This window comes from Procambarus clarkii, chromosome 43, assembly GCF_040958095.1.
Source record: "Procambarus clarkii isolate CNS0578487 chromosome 43, FALCON_Pclarkii_2.0, whole genome shotgun sequence".
NCBI lineage: Eukaryota > Metazoa > Arthropoda > Malacostraca > Decapoda > Cambaridae > Procambarus > Procambarus clarkii.
This window is the reverse complement of record NC_091192.1, coordinates 38,577,853-38,592,852: the sequence shown is the minus strand read 5'-3', so window position 1 is coordinate 38,592,852 and position 15,000 is coordinate 38,577,853. Positions and strand designations below refer to the sequence as shown.

At 49.0% G+C, this 15,000-nt stretch overlaps 2 protein-coding genes across 2 annotated transcripts in view; both read left to right on the top strand.

Moving 5' to 3' along the window:
- Nucleotides 1-15,000, top strand: part of LOC123755810 (uncharacterized) — a 195,400-nt gene that overhangs the window by 63,885 nt on the left and 116,515 nt on the right. The window lies entirely within an intron of this gene.
- LOC138349966 (neuroblast differentiation-associated protein AHNAK-like) lies at nt 6,947-8,689 on the top strand. Its single transcript, XM_069299972.1, has one exon. The coding sequence runs from the start codon at nt 6,947-6,949 to the stop codon at nt 8,687-8,689; it is 1,743 nt and encodes a 580-aa protein (XP_069156073.1).

The following is a 15,000-nucleotide window of genomic DNA, read 5'->3' as shown; positions in this document are numbered from 1 at the left end:
AGATTTAGCTACTCAGAACGAAGTGTCGCATGTAGCACGGGCTATGGCGAACCCATTAAACACCGTGCTCGCAGCACCTGGTTATATCCTCGTATGGTGAGGTGATAGGTGACATGGATGAAAAACATTACAATGGGGGATTAAATGTATCAATATAGAATGTGACATGTTGACAACTTATGTTCTGGCTGGCTGCTTCTGTTCCTTTTGTAGGGTCATTAGGTTCAGCTTCAGCGTTGGACTTGTTGGTGTTATATCTTCACCATAAGAGGATATAACCAGATGCTAACACAGTAGAATTTGTCTTTGAGAATGTAAGGCGAGACCTTGCGAAACGTTCTGTAATTCGAGTTAAAACTAACATTGAAATTTTATCAAATCTAACCTAAGCGAACCTGACCTATCCTCTCACCACTAAGTTAGGAATTTATAGTTTTAATATAATAATATTAATTGGAAAAAAAATTAATTGAAATTGTTTTTGAGTACAGTGATTAGAGAAGCACAATCTTAACGAGCTTGTTAAGGGGAGACGATGTGGTTGGTGGTAGTTACCGGCCCTCACCTCTCACTCCTTCTTTATCCCTTCTCTTCGCTTCTCTTCTCTTCTCTTCCTCTTTGGTCTCTTAGTTTCTCTTTCTTCTCCACCTCGTCCCTGTCTCCCACATTCTGTTATTGTTTCACCTTCTCTTAATTTACAATCTCTTGCTCCTCAGTCTTTTGTTCTTCAACTTGTTCCTCTTCCACCATCTTTCCTCTTCGCCCCCTCCTCCTCCTCCCCTCTTACCCAACCACTTGGGCTGGACGGTAGAGCGACGGTTTCGTTTCATGCAGATCAGCGTTCAATCCCCGACCGTCCACAAGTGGTTGGGGCACCATTCCTTTCCCACCGTCCCATCCCAAATCCTTATAATGAACCCTTCTCAGTGCTATATAGTCGTAATGGCTTGGCGCTTTCCCTTGATAATTCCTTCCTTCCTCCTCCTCTCTCCTCCCCTCACCTCCTCCTCCTCCTCCTCCTCCTCTTCCTCCTCCTCCTCCTCTTCTTCCTCCTCCTCCTCCTCCTCCTCCTCCTCCTCCTCCTCCTCCTCCTGCTCCTCCTCCTGACGTACAACATAGCATTAAACTTCCATTTTTATTATAACGTAACTTTGTAAACCTCCCGTGACGTTGGCTCGTGATTGACGCCGCTCAAGGTAGTGCTCGATAATGGCCACTCACGCACGCACGCACGCACACACACACACACACACATACACACACACACACACACACACACACACACACACACACACACACACACACACACACACACACACACACACACACACACACACACACACACATGTGCACACCGTGTCAGACACAGCCAGACAACCATACACACATGAACGGAGACGGAACTACAGAGCCAAACGGTAGAACCGGACACAAGACTGCTAGAATTATATCCCCGATCTCACAGAAATGCGGAGAAGACGCTGACGAGGGTAATGTGACCTTCCCCGGGCGATGCCGGGTAATGAGGGGGGGGGGTGAGGTCGCTGGGGGAGAGAGGGGGTGAGGTCGAGGCATATGATGGGGGGTGTGGGGGTGTTCGATTGAGAGGGGGGGGAGGGGTAGGGATGAAGTAGATGAGTATCTCTTCCATCTACACTGTTAAGGTGCTGGGATTCCTAGTCGAGGGAGGACTTGACCCCAGGAACCGGCTGAGAGAGTCTCGCCAACACAAGAAGAGGAAGCCACCCATGGAAGGCTTCACAAGGAGGAGGAGAGACTATGAAAGACACAACAGGACAACCTATATAAGTTTACCTGCAGGAAGTCCCACACCCAAACTCCCCACATACACGGGAAGACATTACACGAGAAAGGCACCATTAATACAGCCGGGGGGGGTAAACCCATGCATTAAATAAGTATACTTCATGTATACTAACACTCTAGAGCATACACCTGGCACTCTGACGCCTCACAATAATGCCAATCTTGGCTTCAACTACACATACACAAACTACACCCTCGAACCCACAAGCTGAACCACGTCTTGGTTATCTTGAGATTATCTTGAGATGATTTCGGGGCTTTTAGTGTCCCCGCGGCCCGGTCCTCGACCACGCCTCCACCCCCCCCAGGAATCAGCCCGTGACAGCTGACTAACACCTAGGTACCTATTTTACTGCTAGGTAACAAGGGGCATAGGGTGAAAGAAACTCTGCCCATTGTTTCTTGCCGGCGCCTGGGTTCGAACCCGGGACCACAGGCTCACAAGTCCAGCGTGCTGTCCGCTCGGCCGCTCGGCCGACCGGCTCTCCCAGCCAACTATCCAACCATATCACAACGACGGTTATCCCACTCTCAAAACTAGGCATAACACTAGTGTACAACTAGCAGAGCACCCAGCAGGAAAGCTCGTTTAACAGGAGAGAAAAGATATGAGAGTTAGCTCCTATCTCCTCATCACAATCGACTTGAGAATGGTCCAGGACGGACCGAAACGTCGTCGTCCCTTCAACTTCTAGTGTGTGGTCTGGTCAAGATATGAGAGTTAGGTCACGTCAGTGTGTCAGAGCCAGCGGACCCGCCATGACCACCTAACCCTTGAGTTCAGGTCTGCAAACTTCAGTAACTTCACCGTTATGCGCACTTGAGTGTTTGTTGATGGCGGCCCCTCGAGTTGTATCTTGGGTAGACGAGGTCATTGGGTGAGGGGGGGGGGGTCAGGACGAGGTCACGGCTGTCTGGATTAAGAGAGTAACGTCCACTATAACTACTAATTAATTACCGTAGCCCCCTCCTAATCGCCACCACACAATCCCACAATCACTAGCACACAATACCATCCCACAACCATCACCACAATTCCACAATCACCACCACAATTCCACAATCACCACACTCGCCACCACAATTCCACAATCACCACACTCGCCACCACAATTCCACAATCACCACACTCGCCACCACAATTCCACAATCAACATCATACAATCGCCGGCACACAATCACCACTAAACAATCGCCACTACACAATCCCACAATCGCCACTCCTAAGGGGTCAGAATTGGTTTCGTTTAAGGACTCTCTCTCACAACACTCCACACACACACGCACACCAGTTGATTGACAGTTGAGAGGCGGGACCAAAGAGCCAGAGCTCAACCCCCGCAAGCACAACTAGATGACTACACAACCCACTGTATTTCTCAATGGCGTCGTCGCCTACAGCTGGAGTTATCCTCATACCACATTAGAGTCCTTTAACTCACTCTCCCCCCCCCCTCCTCACAATCGCAACCCCCTCTTCCCCCCCTCTCATAATGCCACTCACAATCGCACCCTCACTATCTCACTCACCATCACTGTGGTGGGGGTCTGCGGGCCCCGTGTTGGATTAGCCAGAGTCATCTGGTGGACACAATTACTATCTCTAACCACACCAACTGTTATATCAGTTGCTGAAGAGTTCAGTCATTTTACAGCTTGCCCAACGAGTGAATGTTACGAGCGGTTCCGTGTCACGAACCGCTTGTGACGTGGTTCATGACGTGACATGGAGAGGGAGAGAGAGAGAGAGAGAGAGAGAGAGAGAGAGAGAGAGAGAGAGAGAGAGAGAGAGAGAGGGAGAGAGAGAGAGAGAGAGAGAGAGAGAGAGAGAGAGAGAGAGAGAGAGAGAGAGAGAGAGAGAGAGAGAGAGAGAGGGAGAGAGAGAGGGAGAGAGAGAGAGAGAGAGAGAGAGAGGGAGAGAGAGAGAGAGAGAGAGAGAGAGAGAGAGAGAGAGAGAGAGAGAGAGAGATAGAGATAGAGAGAGAGAGAGAGGGAGAGAGAGAGAGAGAGAGAGAGAGAGAGAGAGAGAGAGAGAGAGGGAGAGAGAGAGAGAGAGAGAGAGAGAGAGAGAGAGAGAGAGAGAGAGAGATGAAATTAAATTATTAGGCAAAATCGCTATGCCAGAATGATTTTAGCAGTAGAAAAGGGATATGTGGACAAGGAGCTGAAATATGAGGACAAGGAGCTGGAATATGAGGACAAGGAGCTGGAATATGAGGACAAGGAGCTGGAATATGAGGACAAGGAGCTGGAATATGAGGACAAGGAGCTGGAATATGAGGACAAGGAGCTGGGATATGAGGACAAGGAGCTAGAATATAAGGTCAGAGTTCAGGAACGGTGCCCAATCACCTGGACCATCAATGGGAAAGAGAGAAAGAGTTATCATAAGATGACTTTTAAGAGATCAGGAAGAAAAGCTTCACCCTCTTCAGCAATGTGAAGCCTGCCTTTGTGAGTGTCGCAGACCATCACATACTACTCCAGACCACACCACTGGCGCCCTATATTGAGGGTTTGCCTGTAACTGTTCATCAGGAACTGTTTCGTCCTCGAAATTGTCCTTTTATGAATGGTTGAAATAGACCGTCAAGGACCGTCCTGTGCTCCAGCATTTATTGATTTCATTGCAGGCGTTTGACGTGAGGAAATGTTCCAAGAGGCGTTGTTTCTGTTAACCTATTTTTCAACAATGTTATGGTGTCTGTGGAACACTTGGACTGTGCCATATAGCAGCAGTGTAAATATTGTACAAAGATCGCGTTTGATAGTAACGGTGTACTAGAGGGCAATTAGCGCATCAACAGCCTTGTTGAGAAGGTAGCCGCTTCTAAGGCCTCCTACGTCTAGTGGAGCGCACATGTGTGCTATATTAGGTCCAGTAGAGGTTAGGTTATCATTCAGTTACTGCCCCGCTCCTGTGCCAGGTAAGTCCACTACGGGCTCACCATAGCCCGTGCTACTTGGAACTTTTTGTTCCTAGTAGCGAATCTTAAACAACAACAACAGGTATGATTACTCGATGGGTTGCTTGTCCTGGTCCCGTGTAATACAATCACTGCTATACGGGGACGGTGTTAGAGTGTAAGAGTACATACAGTGTACGTACAGTACACAGTCGCCTCGTGTACTAGAGCACAGGTGGAGGGTAAGCTGCTTGTGCGCGTGCTGCAATGCAGTGGAAGCTTTACACTGCAGTGGAAGCTTTACACTGCAGTAGAAGCTTTACACTGCAGTGGAAGTTTACACTGCAGTGGAAGCTTTACACTGCAGTGGAAGCTTTACACTGCAGTGGAAGCTTTACACTGCAGTGGAGGCTTTACATTGCAGTGGAAACTTTACACTGCAATGGAAGCTTTACACTGCAGTGGAAGCTTTACACTGCAGTGGAAGCTTTACACTGCAATGGAAATTTACACTGCAGTGTAAAGCTTTTCACTGCAGTGGAAGCTTTACACTGCAGTGGAAACTTTACACTGCAGTGGAAGCTTTACACTGCAGTGGAAGCTTTACACTGCGGGTGTGTGTGGAATTCCAGGTCACTTGTTGACTCTCTCGAGTTTCACCAGAATGGCTGGCCAGGGTCCGTGCCAGACATCAGGAATTTTAAAAGCCCTACAGAAAGAATGATTGGAATGGGCGTCGGGTATTGTTCTAGCTTGTCCCTGGTGGCGCGTAGGTAGGTCCTCTCGGTGGACTCTGGCAGGGCCCCTCCACGCTGCTATCTTTCTTATCCTACACTTCAGTAGGATATCCTGTCAGGACCTCTGTACCGCGTACAGAATTGGCGCTCTCAAGTACTTAAGTGTAACTGGAGGCTGGGATGGCATAGTTACAGCCCCGCTCCTGTGCCAGGTAAGTCCACTACGGGCTCACCATAACCCGTGCTACTGGGAGCTTTTGGTTCCCAGTAGCTGAATCTAAAACAACAGCTGGGATTGGCTCAGAAGTTCATTGTCAGGTGTGGACGACATTGATGGTGTCGTATATACTTATATATATATAAGTATCTACTTATGTTATACTTATGAGTAAGTATACTCACTCGTAAGTATAACAACGTGATTCACCGGGTGTTAAAAGACTCGATTGTCTTACGAATGGAGGATTTTGCTTGTGGTTGGCGGTTCATATTTATTGGTTCGAAGTGTTCGAAGTGTTCGAAGTGTTCGAAGTTCAAGTCTTGGTAGAGTTTCGGGCAGCGAGTCTCCAGAAGCCGCGTCCGCCAGACAAGTGAGCCTTATGATGCGGACGCCAGACTCTCTCCCCGCTCTCCCTCCCTCCAGAGGGCGCTCTCACCTTGAAGGACGGAAGGTACTCCTTTTTCCCCCAGATGTACGTGTTCCTGCACCCCTGGAAACACAAACCATAACTGACCCTATTTTCCGCTTGTTACAACTTGTAATAAAGTTGTTACATCTTGGCTTAACGTGTTTATGACGTATTAGAACGTTGTTACAACATGTTATATTGGTTCTTATAACTTGTTAGGGGGTGTTATAATCTTGTTCGAACGTTGTAGCAACGTCGTAGTTTCGCTGTGTGTTTCACGGGACGACCCGTCCTCTCACTTAATACGTTACATTCCTTACGTAACTGGACATTACGCTAGAAATGGGATGTATTAGTTAAAAAAAATTAAGCAGCGTCATATTAACGTTTTCCATTTATCGGTCTTAATAGGTCAGGTGGGTTGCTTGGGGTCGTACGTTCCTAGGTGTGCATAAAGTGTTGCATTTTTCTACAGTTTGGCAAGTTGATAGAACGGACTTATACCTATCAAACAATAAGCACACTTAACAAGATGACCTTTGTGGTTGACCTATTATGGGGTCCAGGTAACTATGACCTGCTGTTGGGGGTCACTATACCTGTCGTGATGACTCTGGGAACTTATCAGTGACCAGAGGTCATCAACCACTTACTCAACATGGCGGCTTTGTTGACATTTATTTAACAGCTTACGATCCAAGGTCATCAACAATTTCGTAACATCTCGGAGCTCGTAAACTGTTTAATAACTGCTAAGAAAGTCATCGTGTCTATTGCAAGATGTATAGGTTTCGTAGTGGCTGCTTATATCCTGGTACTCAAGGGTCACTCACTCGTCTCTGGTATCATGCCTGTCTTACATATGGTGAGTCACGGTGAAAATATATTTCGTTTACAGATATCGTCCTGGAGTGAGATTTGTCCCGACCGCCTTGTATACGAACACACACCTCAGGTGCTCATGAACACACCTCAGGTGCTCATGAACACACCTCAGGTGCTCATGAACACACCTCAGGTGCTCATGAACACACCTCAGGTGCTCATGAACACACTTCAGACGCTCATGAACACACCTCAGGTGCACATGAACACACCTCAGGTGCTCATGAACACACCTCAGGTGCTCATGAACACACCTCAGGTGCACATGAACACACCTCAGGTGCACATAAACACACCTCAGGTGCACATAAACACACCTCAGGTGCACATGAACACACCTCAGGTGCACATGAACACACCTCAGGTGCACATGAACACACCTCAGGTGCACATGAACACACCTCAGGTGCTCATGAACACACCTCTGGTGCTCGTGAACACACCTCAGGTGCACATGAACACACCTCAGGTGCACATAAACACACCTCAGGTGCACATAAACACACCTCAGGTGCACATGAACACACCTCAGGTGCACATGAACACACCTCAGGTGCACATGAACACACCTCAGGTGCTCATGAACACACCTCAGGTGCTCATGAACACACCTCAGGTGCACATGAACACACCTCAGGTGCACATAAACACACCTCAGGTGCACATAAACACACCTCAGGTGCACATGAACACACCTCAGGTGCACATGAACACACCTCAGGTGCACATGAACACACCTCAGGTGCACATGAACACACCTCAGGTGCTCATGAACACACCTCTGGTGCTCGTGAACACACCTCAGGTGCACATGAACACACCTCAGGTGCACATAAACACACCTCAGGTGCACATGAACACACCTCAGGTGCACATGAACACACCTCAGGTGCACATGAACACACCTCAGGTGCACATGAACACACCTCAGGTGCACATGAACACACCTCAGGTGCACATGAACACACCTCAGGTGCACATGAACACACCTCAGGTGCACATGAACACACCTCAGGTGCACATGAACACACCTCAGGTGCTCATGAACACACCTCAGGTGCTCATGAACACACCTCAGGTGCACATGAACACACCTCAGGTGCACATGAACACACCTCAGGTGCTCGTGAACACACCTCTGGTGCTCGTGAACACACCTCTGGTGCTCGTGAACACACCTCAGGTGCACATGAACACACCTCAGGTGCACATAAACACACCTCAGGTGCACATAAACACACCTCAGGTGCACATGAACACACCTCAGGTGCACATGAACACACCTCAGGTGCACATGAACACACCTCAGGTGCACATGAACACACCTCAGGTGCACATGAACACACCTCAGGTGCACATGAACACACCTCAGGTGCACATAAACACACCTCAGGTGCACATAAACACACCTCAGGTGCACATAAACACACCTCAGGTGCACATGAACACACCTCAGGTGCACATGAACACACCTCAGGTGCACATGAACACACCTCAGGTGCACATGAACACACCTCAGGTGCACATGAACACACCTCAGGTGCACATGAACACACCTCAGGTGCACATGAACACACCTCAGGTGCTCATGAACACACCTCAGACGCTCATGAACACACCTCTGGTGCTCGTGAACACACCTCAGGTGCTCATGAACACACCTCAGGCGCTCACGAACGGACCAGACCACGAATACAACCTCTAAATATAACCACGAAGGAAATCTTTAATGAAATCACGAATAAATCCACGACTAGAATCATGATAATACCACGAAAGAAAATGTGAATGAAATCTTCGAGTGAAACCATGAGTAAAACCTTGTATGAAATGATGATTTACTTCCTGGGGGGGGGGGAAGGTGATACATGCACACTTCTCTATTTGTACTCCTCTCTCTCACTCGTGCTGTCTAGACTCGTCTGTCTCCGAGTACAGACGAGTAGGGAGGAGTAGACTGTCTGTAGACTGCCTCGCTTAGTCTCCCGCCTTTACTTCGACGCTACGTCTTCTAAACGCTGTGCACGACACTGTCTTACTCCTCAGGGCTCGCGGGTACCAGTCGGTCGTCCCTTACACAGAGCTTGTGTACCCGGGGCATCCTCTCTCGCTCTACAGGGTCGTCGTGGTCGTTACTGCTCTCGCTACCGTACTCCGTCCCTGCCATCTCCACTAACTAGCTTCCGGCGTGATTAGACCTGTTATCCCTCGTGTGGGTCCTGTTCTCTTTCACCACCTTCCGTTTTCTGTACGGATGTCTCGCTTCAAAGATTCACGGGCGGTTCATGTTTGTAGTCTCTGTCTCCTCGTGTCGTTCCATCTTTGTCCCCCGTGGAGAGGGGACAAGACCTTGTTTTGCAAGACCTTGACCTACATGGTGAAGGCTTATACCCTCCTTCTACGGCTCTGAAGCGTCGTTTCCTTGAACAGTTATCTTCACACTCCAGCTTCGCTGTCGTGTTCACAGGCGGGTGTAAGTGTACCGACGGTGTAGGCTGCTCCGGTGTCTTCCCTGACCTACACCTATATATGTCGCCTGCCTCCGGAGACTAGCGTCTTCACGGCCGACCTTATGCAAGCTTGTAGGCACTTTCTCAACGGCTTCAGTGTTTCTTAGTCATTGTGGTTGACTCCCTCAGTGTCCTCATGGCCAAGGAGTCATGTGCATCCTGTGGCGGTCCAAATCCAATATTTACCGTTTCTTATCTCTAGTATATTTAAGACGGTTGAGTTATGCTGGGTTCCCAGCCATGTTGGTATTATCTTAGGTGAACGTCCGGACACTGCCGCTAAGGAGGCTGTTCACGCTTGACTTATTTCCCACAAAAAAAAGGCGTTCTGTATTCCCAGTTCCACCCAGCCATTCGTTCCTCAGTCCAAGACGGATGCCAGGGTCTGTGGTGGGGGTTCCTGGCAACACTTCCACAGTACTCACTGACAAACACTCCCACAGTACCCACAAACACTCCCACAGTACCCACAAACACTCCCACAGTGCCCACAAACACTCCCACAGTGCCCACAAACACTCCCACAGTACCCACAAACACTCCCACAGTGCCCACAAACACTCCCACAGTACCCACAAACACTCCCACAGTACCCACAAACACTCCCACAGTGCCCACAAACACTCCCACAGTACCCACAAACACTCCCACAGTGCCCACAAACACTCCCACAGTACCCACAAACACTCCCACAGTACCCACAAACACTCCCACAGTGCCCACAAACACTCCCACAGTGCCCACAAACACTCCCACAGTACCCACAAACACTCCCACAGTGCCCACAAACACTCCCACAGTACCCACAAACACTCCCACAGTACCCACAAACACTCCCACAGTGCCCACAAACACTCCCACAGTACCCACAAACACTCCCACAGTACCCACAAACACTCCCACAGTGCCCACAAACACTCCCACAGTGCCCACAAACACTCCCACAGTGCCCACAAACACTCCCACAGTGCCCACAAACACTCCCACAGTACCCACAAACACTCCCACAGTGCCCACAAACACTCCCACAGTACCCACAAACACTCCCACAGTGCCCACAAACACTCCCACAGTACCCACAAACACTCCCACAGTACCCACAAACACTCCCACAGTGCCCACAAACACTCCCACAGTGCCCACAAACACTCCCACAGTGCCCACAAACACTCCCACAGTGCCCACAAACACTCCCACAGTACCCACAAACACTCCCACAGTGCCCATAAACACTCCCACAGTGCCCACAAACACTCCCACAGTGCCCACAAACACTCCCACAGTACCCACAAACACTCCCACAGTACCCACAAACACTCCCACAGTGCCCACAAACACTCCCACAGTGCCCACAAACACTCCCACAGTGCCCACAAACACTCCCACAGTGCCCACAAACACTCCCACAGTACCCACAAACACTCCCACAGTGCCCATAAACACTCCCACAGTGCCCACAAACACTCCCACAGTGCCCACAAACACTCCCACAGTGCCCACAAACACTCCCACAGTACCCACAAACACTCCCACAGTGCCCATAAACACTCCCACAGTGCCCACAAACACTCCCACAGTGCCCACAAACACTCCCACAGTACCCACAAACACTCCCACAGTACCCACAAACACTCCCACAGTGCCCACAAACACTCCCACAGTGCCCACAAACACTCCCACAGTGCCCACAAACACTCCCACAGTGCCCACAAACACTCCCACAGTACCCACAAACACTCCCACAGTGCCCATAAACACTCCCACAGTGCCCACAAACACTCCCACAGTGCCCACAAACACTCCCACAGTGCCCACAAACACTCCCACAGTGCCCACAAACACTCCCACAGTACCCACAAACACTCCCACAGTGCCCACAAACACTCCCACAGTGCCCACAAACACTCCCACAGTGCCCACAAACACTCCCACAGTGCCCACAAACACTCCCACAGTGCCCACAAACACTCCCACAGTACCCACAAACACTCCCACAGTGCCCATAAACACTCCCACAGTGCCCACAAACACTCCCACAGTGCCCACAAACACTCCCACAGTGCCCACAAACACTCCCACAGTGCCCACAAACACTCCCACAGTACCCACAAACACTCCCACAGTGCCCACAAACACTCCCACAGTGCCCACAAACACTCCCACAGTGCCCACAAACACTCCCACAGTGCCCACAAACACTCCCACAGTACCCACAAACACTCCCACAGTGCCCATAAACACTCCCACAGTGCCCACAAACACTCCCACAGTGCCCACAAACACTCCCACAGTGCCCACAAACACTCCCACAGTGCCCACAAACACTCCCACAGTACCCACAAACACTCCCACAGTGCCCATAAACACTCCCACAGTGCCCACAAACACTCCCACAGTGCCCACAAACACTCCCACAGTGCCCACAAACACTCCCACAGTACACACAAACACTCCCACAGTACACACAAACACTCCCACAGTACCCACAAACACTCCCACAGTACACACAAACACTCCCACAGTACCCACAAACACTCCCACAGTACACACAAACACTCCCACAGTACACACAAACACTCCCACAGTACCCACAAACAAACAAACTAACACCCAGGTCGAAGGGTCCCTGGAAGCCATTACTATTTCTATGAACCTTTTACCTCTGGGATATTCCGAGCCACTAATAGTATGTCCAGCTTATTTATTTCAGGAGCACTGCATCATATTGTATTTCTCGTACCGCATTGTATTATACTTCTTGTATTGTATCGCATTATATTATACTTATACCTCAAAATGTATTATATTTTATGACTTTTATGTATTAGTAGTACAATGCATTTTTACATTCCCTCTTTCCTCATCATGATGTAAGAATGTAAGACTGAGAGTACTGCAGCCTCTCTAGGAAGAGGGCGCTGTCTGGGGTACTCTTGGGGGTACCAACTTTATACCCAGCGGGTTCTTCTCCTCCTGCTGGGGTAGACGGAGGAGGCCCAGGATGGTGTAAGCATCACCCTAAAGGTTAATGTTCTGTTTATGTTACTTTACGGTCGTTTCGTAGAGGATGGGAAGACATTTAATGTTCTAATTCACTTTGTGTTATCCTTCCTGGCGTCATGCTGGGATTTTTAATACTTTGTCTCGCCTCGTCCAAGCACTTGGGCTGGACGGTAGAGCGACGGTCTGGCTTCATGCAGGTCGGCGTTCAATCCCCGACCGTCCAAGTGGTTGGGCACCATTCCTTTCCCCTTGTCCCATCCCAAATCCTTATCCTGACCCGTTCCAAGTGCTATATAGTCGTAATGGCTTGGCGCTTTCTCCTCTGATAGTTCCATTCCATTCCATTCGCCCTACGAAGCCTCGTTCATCATGGAACACTAAAATGGCTTCATTCCAGAGGTTATTCTGGTGTGTTGTTTGTGATTGTAGGGGATTGTGGTACAAGAGGATGGCGGGCCAGCACTTCAGTGGGTTCAGTAAGCTGTTATGTCATGTTTTGTTCTTGATTTGGACGTTCGTCAAGCAGGTGTTTAGTACTGTATTATACATTTGTTGTTAGCGTTAAATATTCACATGGCAGTGTAGCTTGCAGGTGTTGACATGTGTGTTGAAGGTGGAGAACTCGTTCGCATCCTGATGCAGAGTTTGGCAACGTTGAGAAGCCCCGGTATAACACCGGTTATATACCGGTGTACTGGTGACGGCTCTCTCAAAGGAAGGTGAAGGGACGACGACGACGTTTCGGTCCATTCTGGACCATTCTCAAGACGATCGACATGAGAATGGTCCAGGACGGACCGAAACGTCGTCGTCCCTTCACCTTCTAGTGTGTGGTCTGGTCAACATACTTCAGCCACGTTATTGTGACTCATCGTCTACATCTCTCAAAGGGAGGGGGGGGGGGGTTGTAACATACTGTGATTTGTAGTCGGGCTAAAGATACTCGTTCTTGTCTCTTGCCCTAGATCGATTGGGTAAGATAGTTATATGTGTGTGGTGAACCCACATACTGCCCTTACGGGTTCGTTGTTGGTTTAAATGTTTGGTCAAATGATATTTGACTTGTGTGCTTATCTTGAATGATCGGTATGTTCCGGTTGGCCGGATTAGATCAGACAATTTAGTTGGCTATAAAATTGATCCTGGTGGGTCTAAGACAACGCTAATTCATGGCTAGACATCCATCAAGCTGGATTTGAGATTCCAGACCTCCTAACATCTGTCTGGTTGAAAACACAGCAAGCTGGATTTAGAGAGGCCTCTGATTACCCAGTCAGATTGTATGGGAACACATGCCGATATATTTCCATTAATCTAGGCCTCTCTTCCCATTTTTTTTAAATTATCCATCGTGACTGTTGCTTCCGTGAGGGGCATTATGGGTTGAAATATTTTATGAGGCAGAATTTAAAAGATGGCTCAGGGTTGGGCACTTTTTGCGTCCTTGTTTGCTACGCAAAGAGGGGAGGTCACGACCCCGATCGTTGCCTTGTTTGCTGTGTCCATCAGCTTAATTGTTTGACCTTATGTTACTCTGCAAACTGTGTGTGTGGCCTTCTTTATAAGGGACATCTTAGTGTGTTTGTATGGATTTTTATATTGTATATAAACATCTATATACATATGTATTATGTATGAATGAAGAGGTATGAATAAGCTAGAGTGGAATGATTTTTGTATAGTTTTTTTTATTAACGAACTAAGTTCATTTATACAGCTACCGTAGACTATACGATGAGTTACGTAGTTTGTATGGTAATACAAATCCCTATCACGCCGGACGGTGAGGTATACAGGGCCATGTGACCAGTCGGTTGTACTAAGCAATTTTCGCTGCATTTTGAGGATTGAAGTTAATGCATTGCATTATCTTCAAGAACGCGAGAGTGGGTGAAGGATTTGCAGAGCTCCAGGTGCCTCATTTGGATACGTGTGAAGGGTCTAATGACTCAGCATTCAATAATTTGTTTTGTGGGGGACAGGAAGCCTGTGTATATACATGCTTTAGGCTTGTATTCAGCTCCCTCTTTACCCCCCCCCCCCCTTTCCGGATGGTCGAACCCTTTCTGCATGTACCGCCTCAAGAGTTGCCTAGCTTTCACCTATTTACTACTAGGGGAACAGAGGTATTGGTTGGAAAAAAAAACCGTGCCAAACCCATTTCTGTTTCGCGTGGGAATCGAACCCGGCGTCCCCGATTGTGAGTCGGAAACGAAACCAAGTGTACTACGAGTGTGTGAGATGATGTCACAGTTCCTGCTCACAGAGTTTGTACCTGCAGCCACCTGCTACAGGTAGCCACCTGCTACAGGTAGCCACCTGCTACAGGTAGCCACCTGCCACAGGTAGCCACCTGCTACAGGTAGCCACCTGCTACAGGTAGCCACCTGCCACAGGTAGCCACCTGCTACAGGTAGCCACCTGCTACAGGTAGCCACCTGCCACAGGTAGCCACCTGCTACAGGTAGCCACCTGCCACAGGTAGCCACCTGCTACAGGTAGC

Coding starts and splice junctions, on each gene's coding strand:
- LOC138349966 (XM_069299972.1), top strand. CDS start 6,947: ATGCCTGTCTTACATATGGTGAGTCACGGTGAAAATATATTTCGTTTA.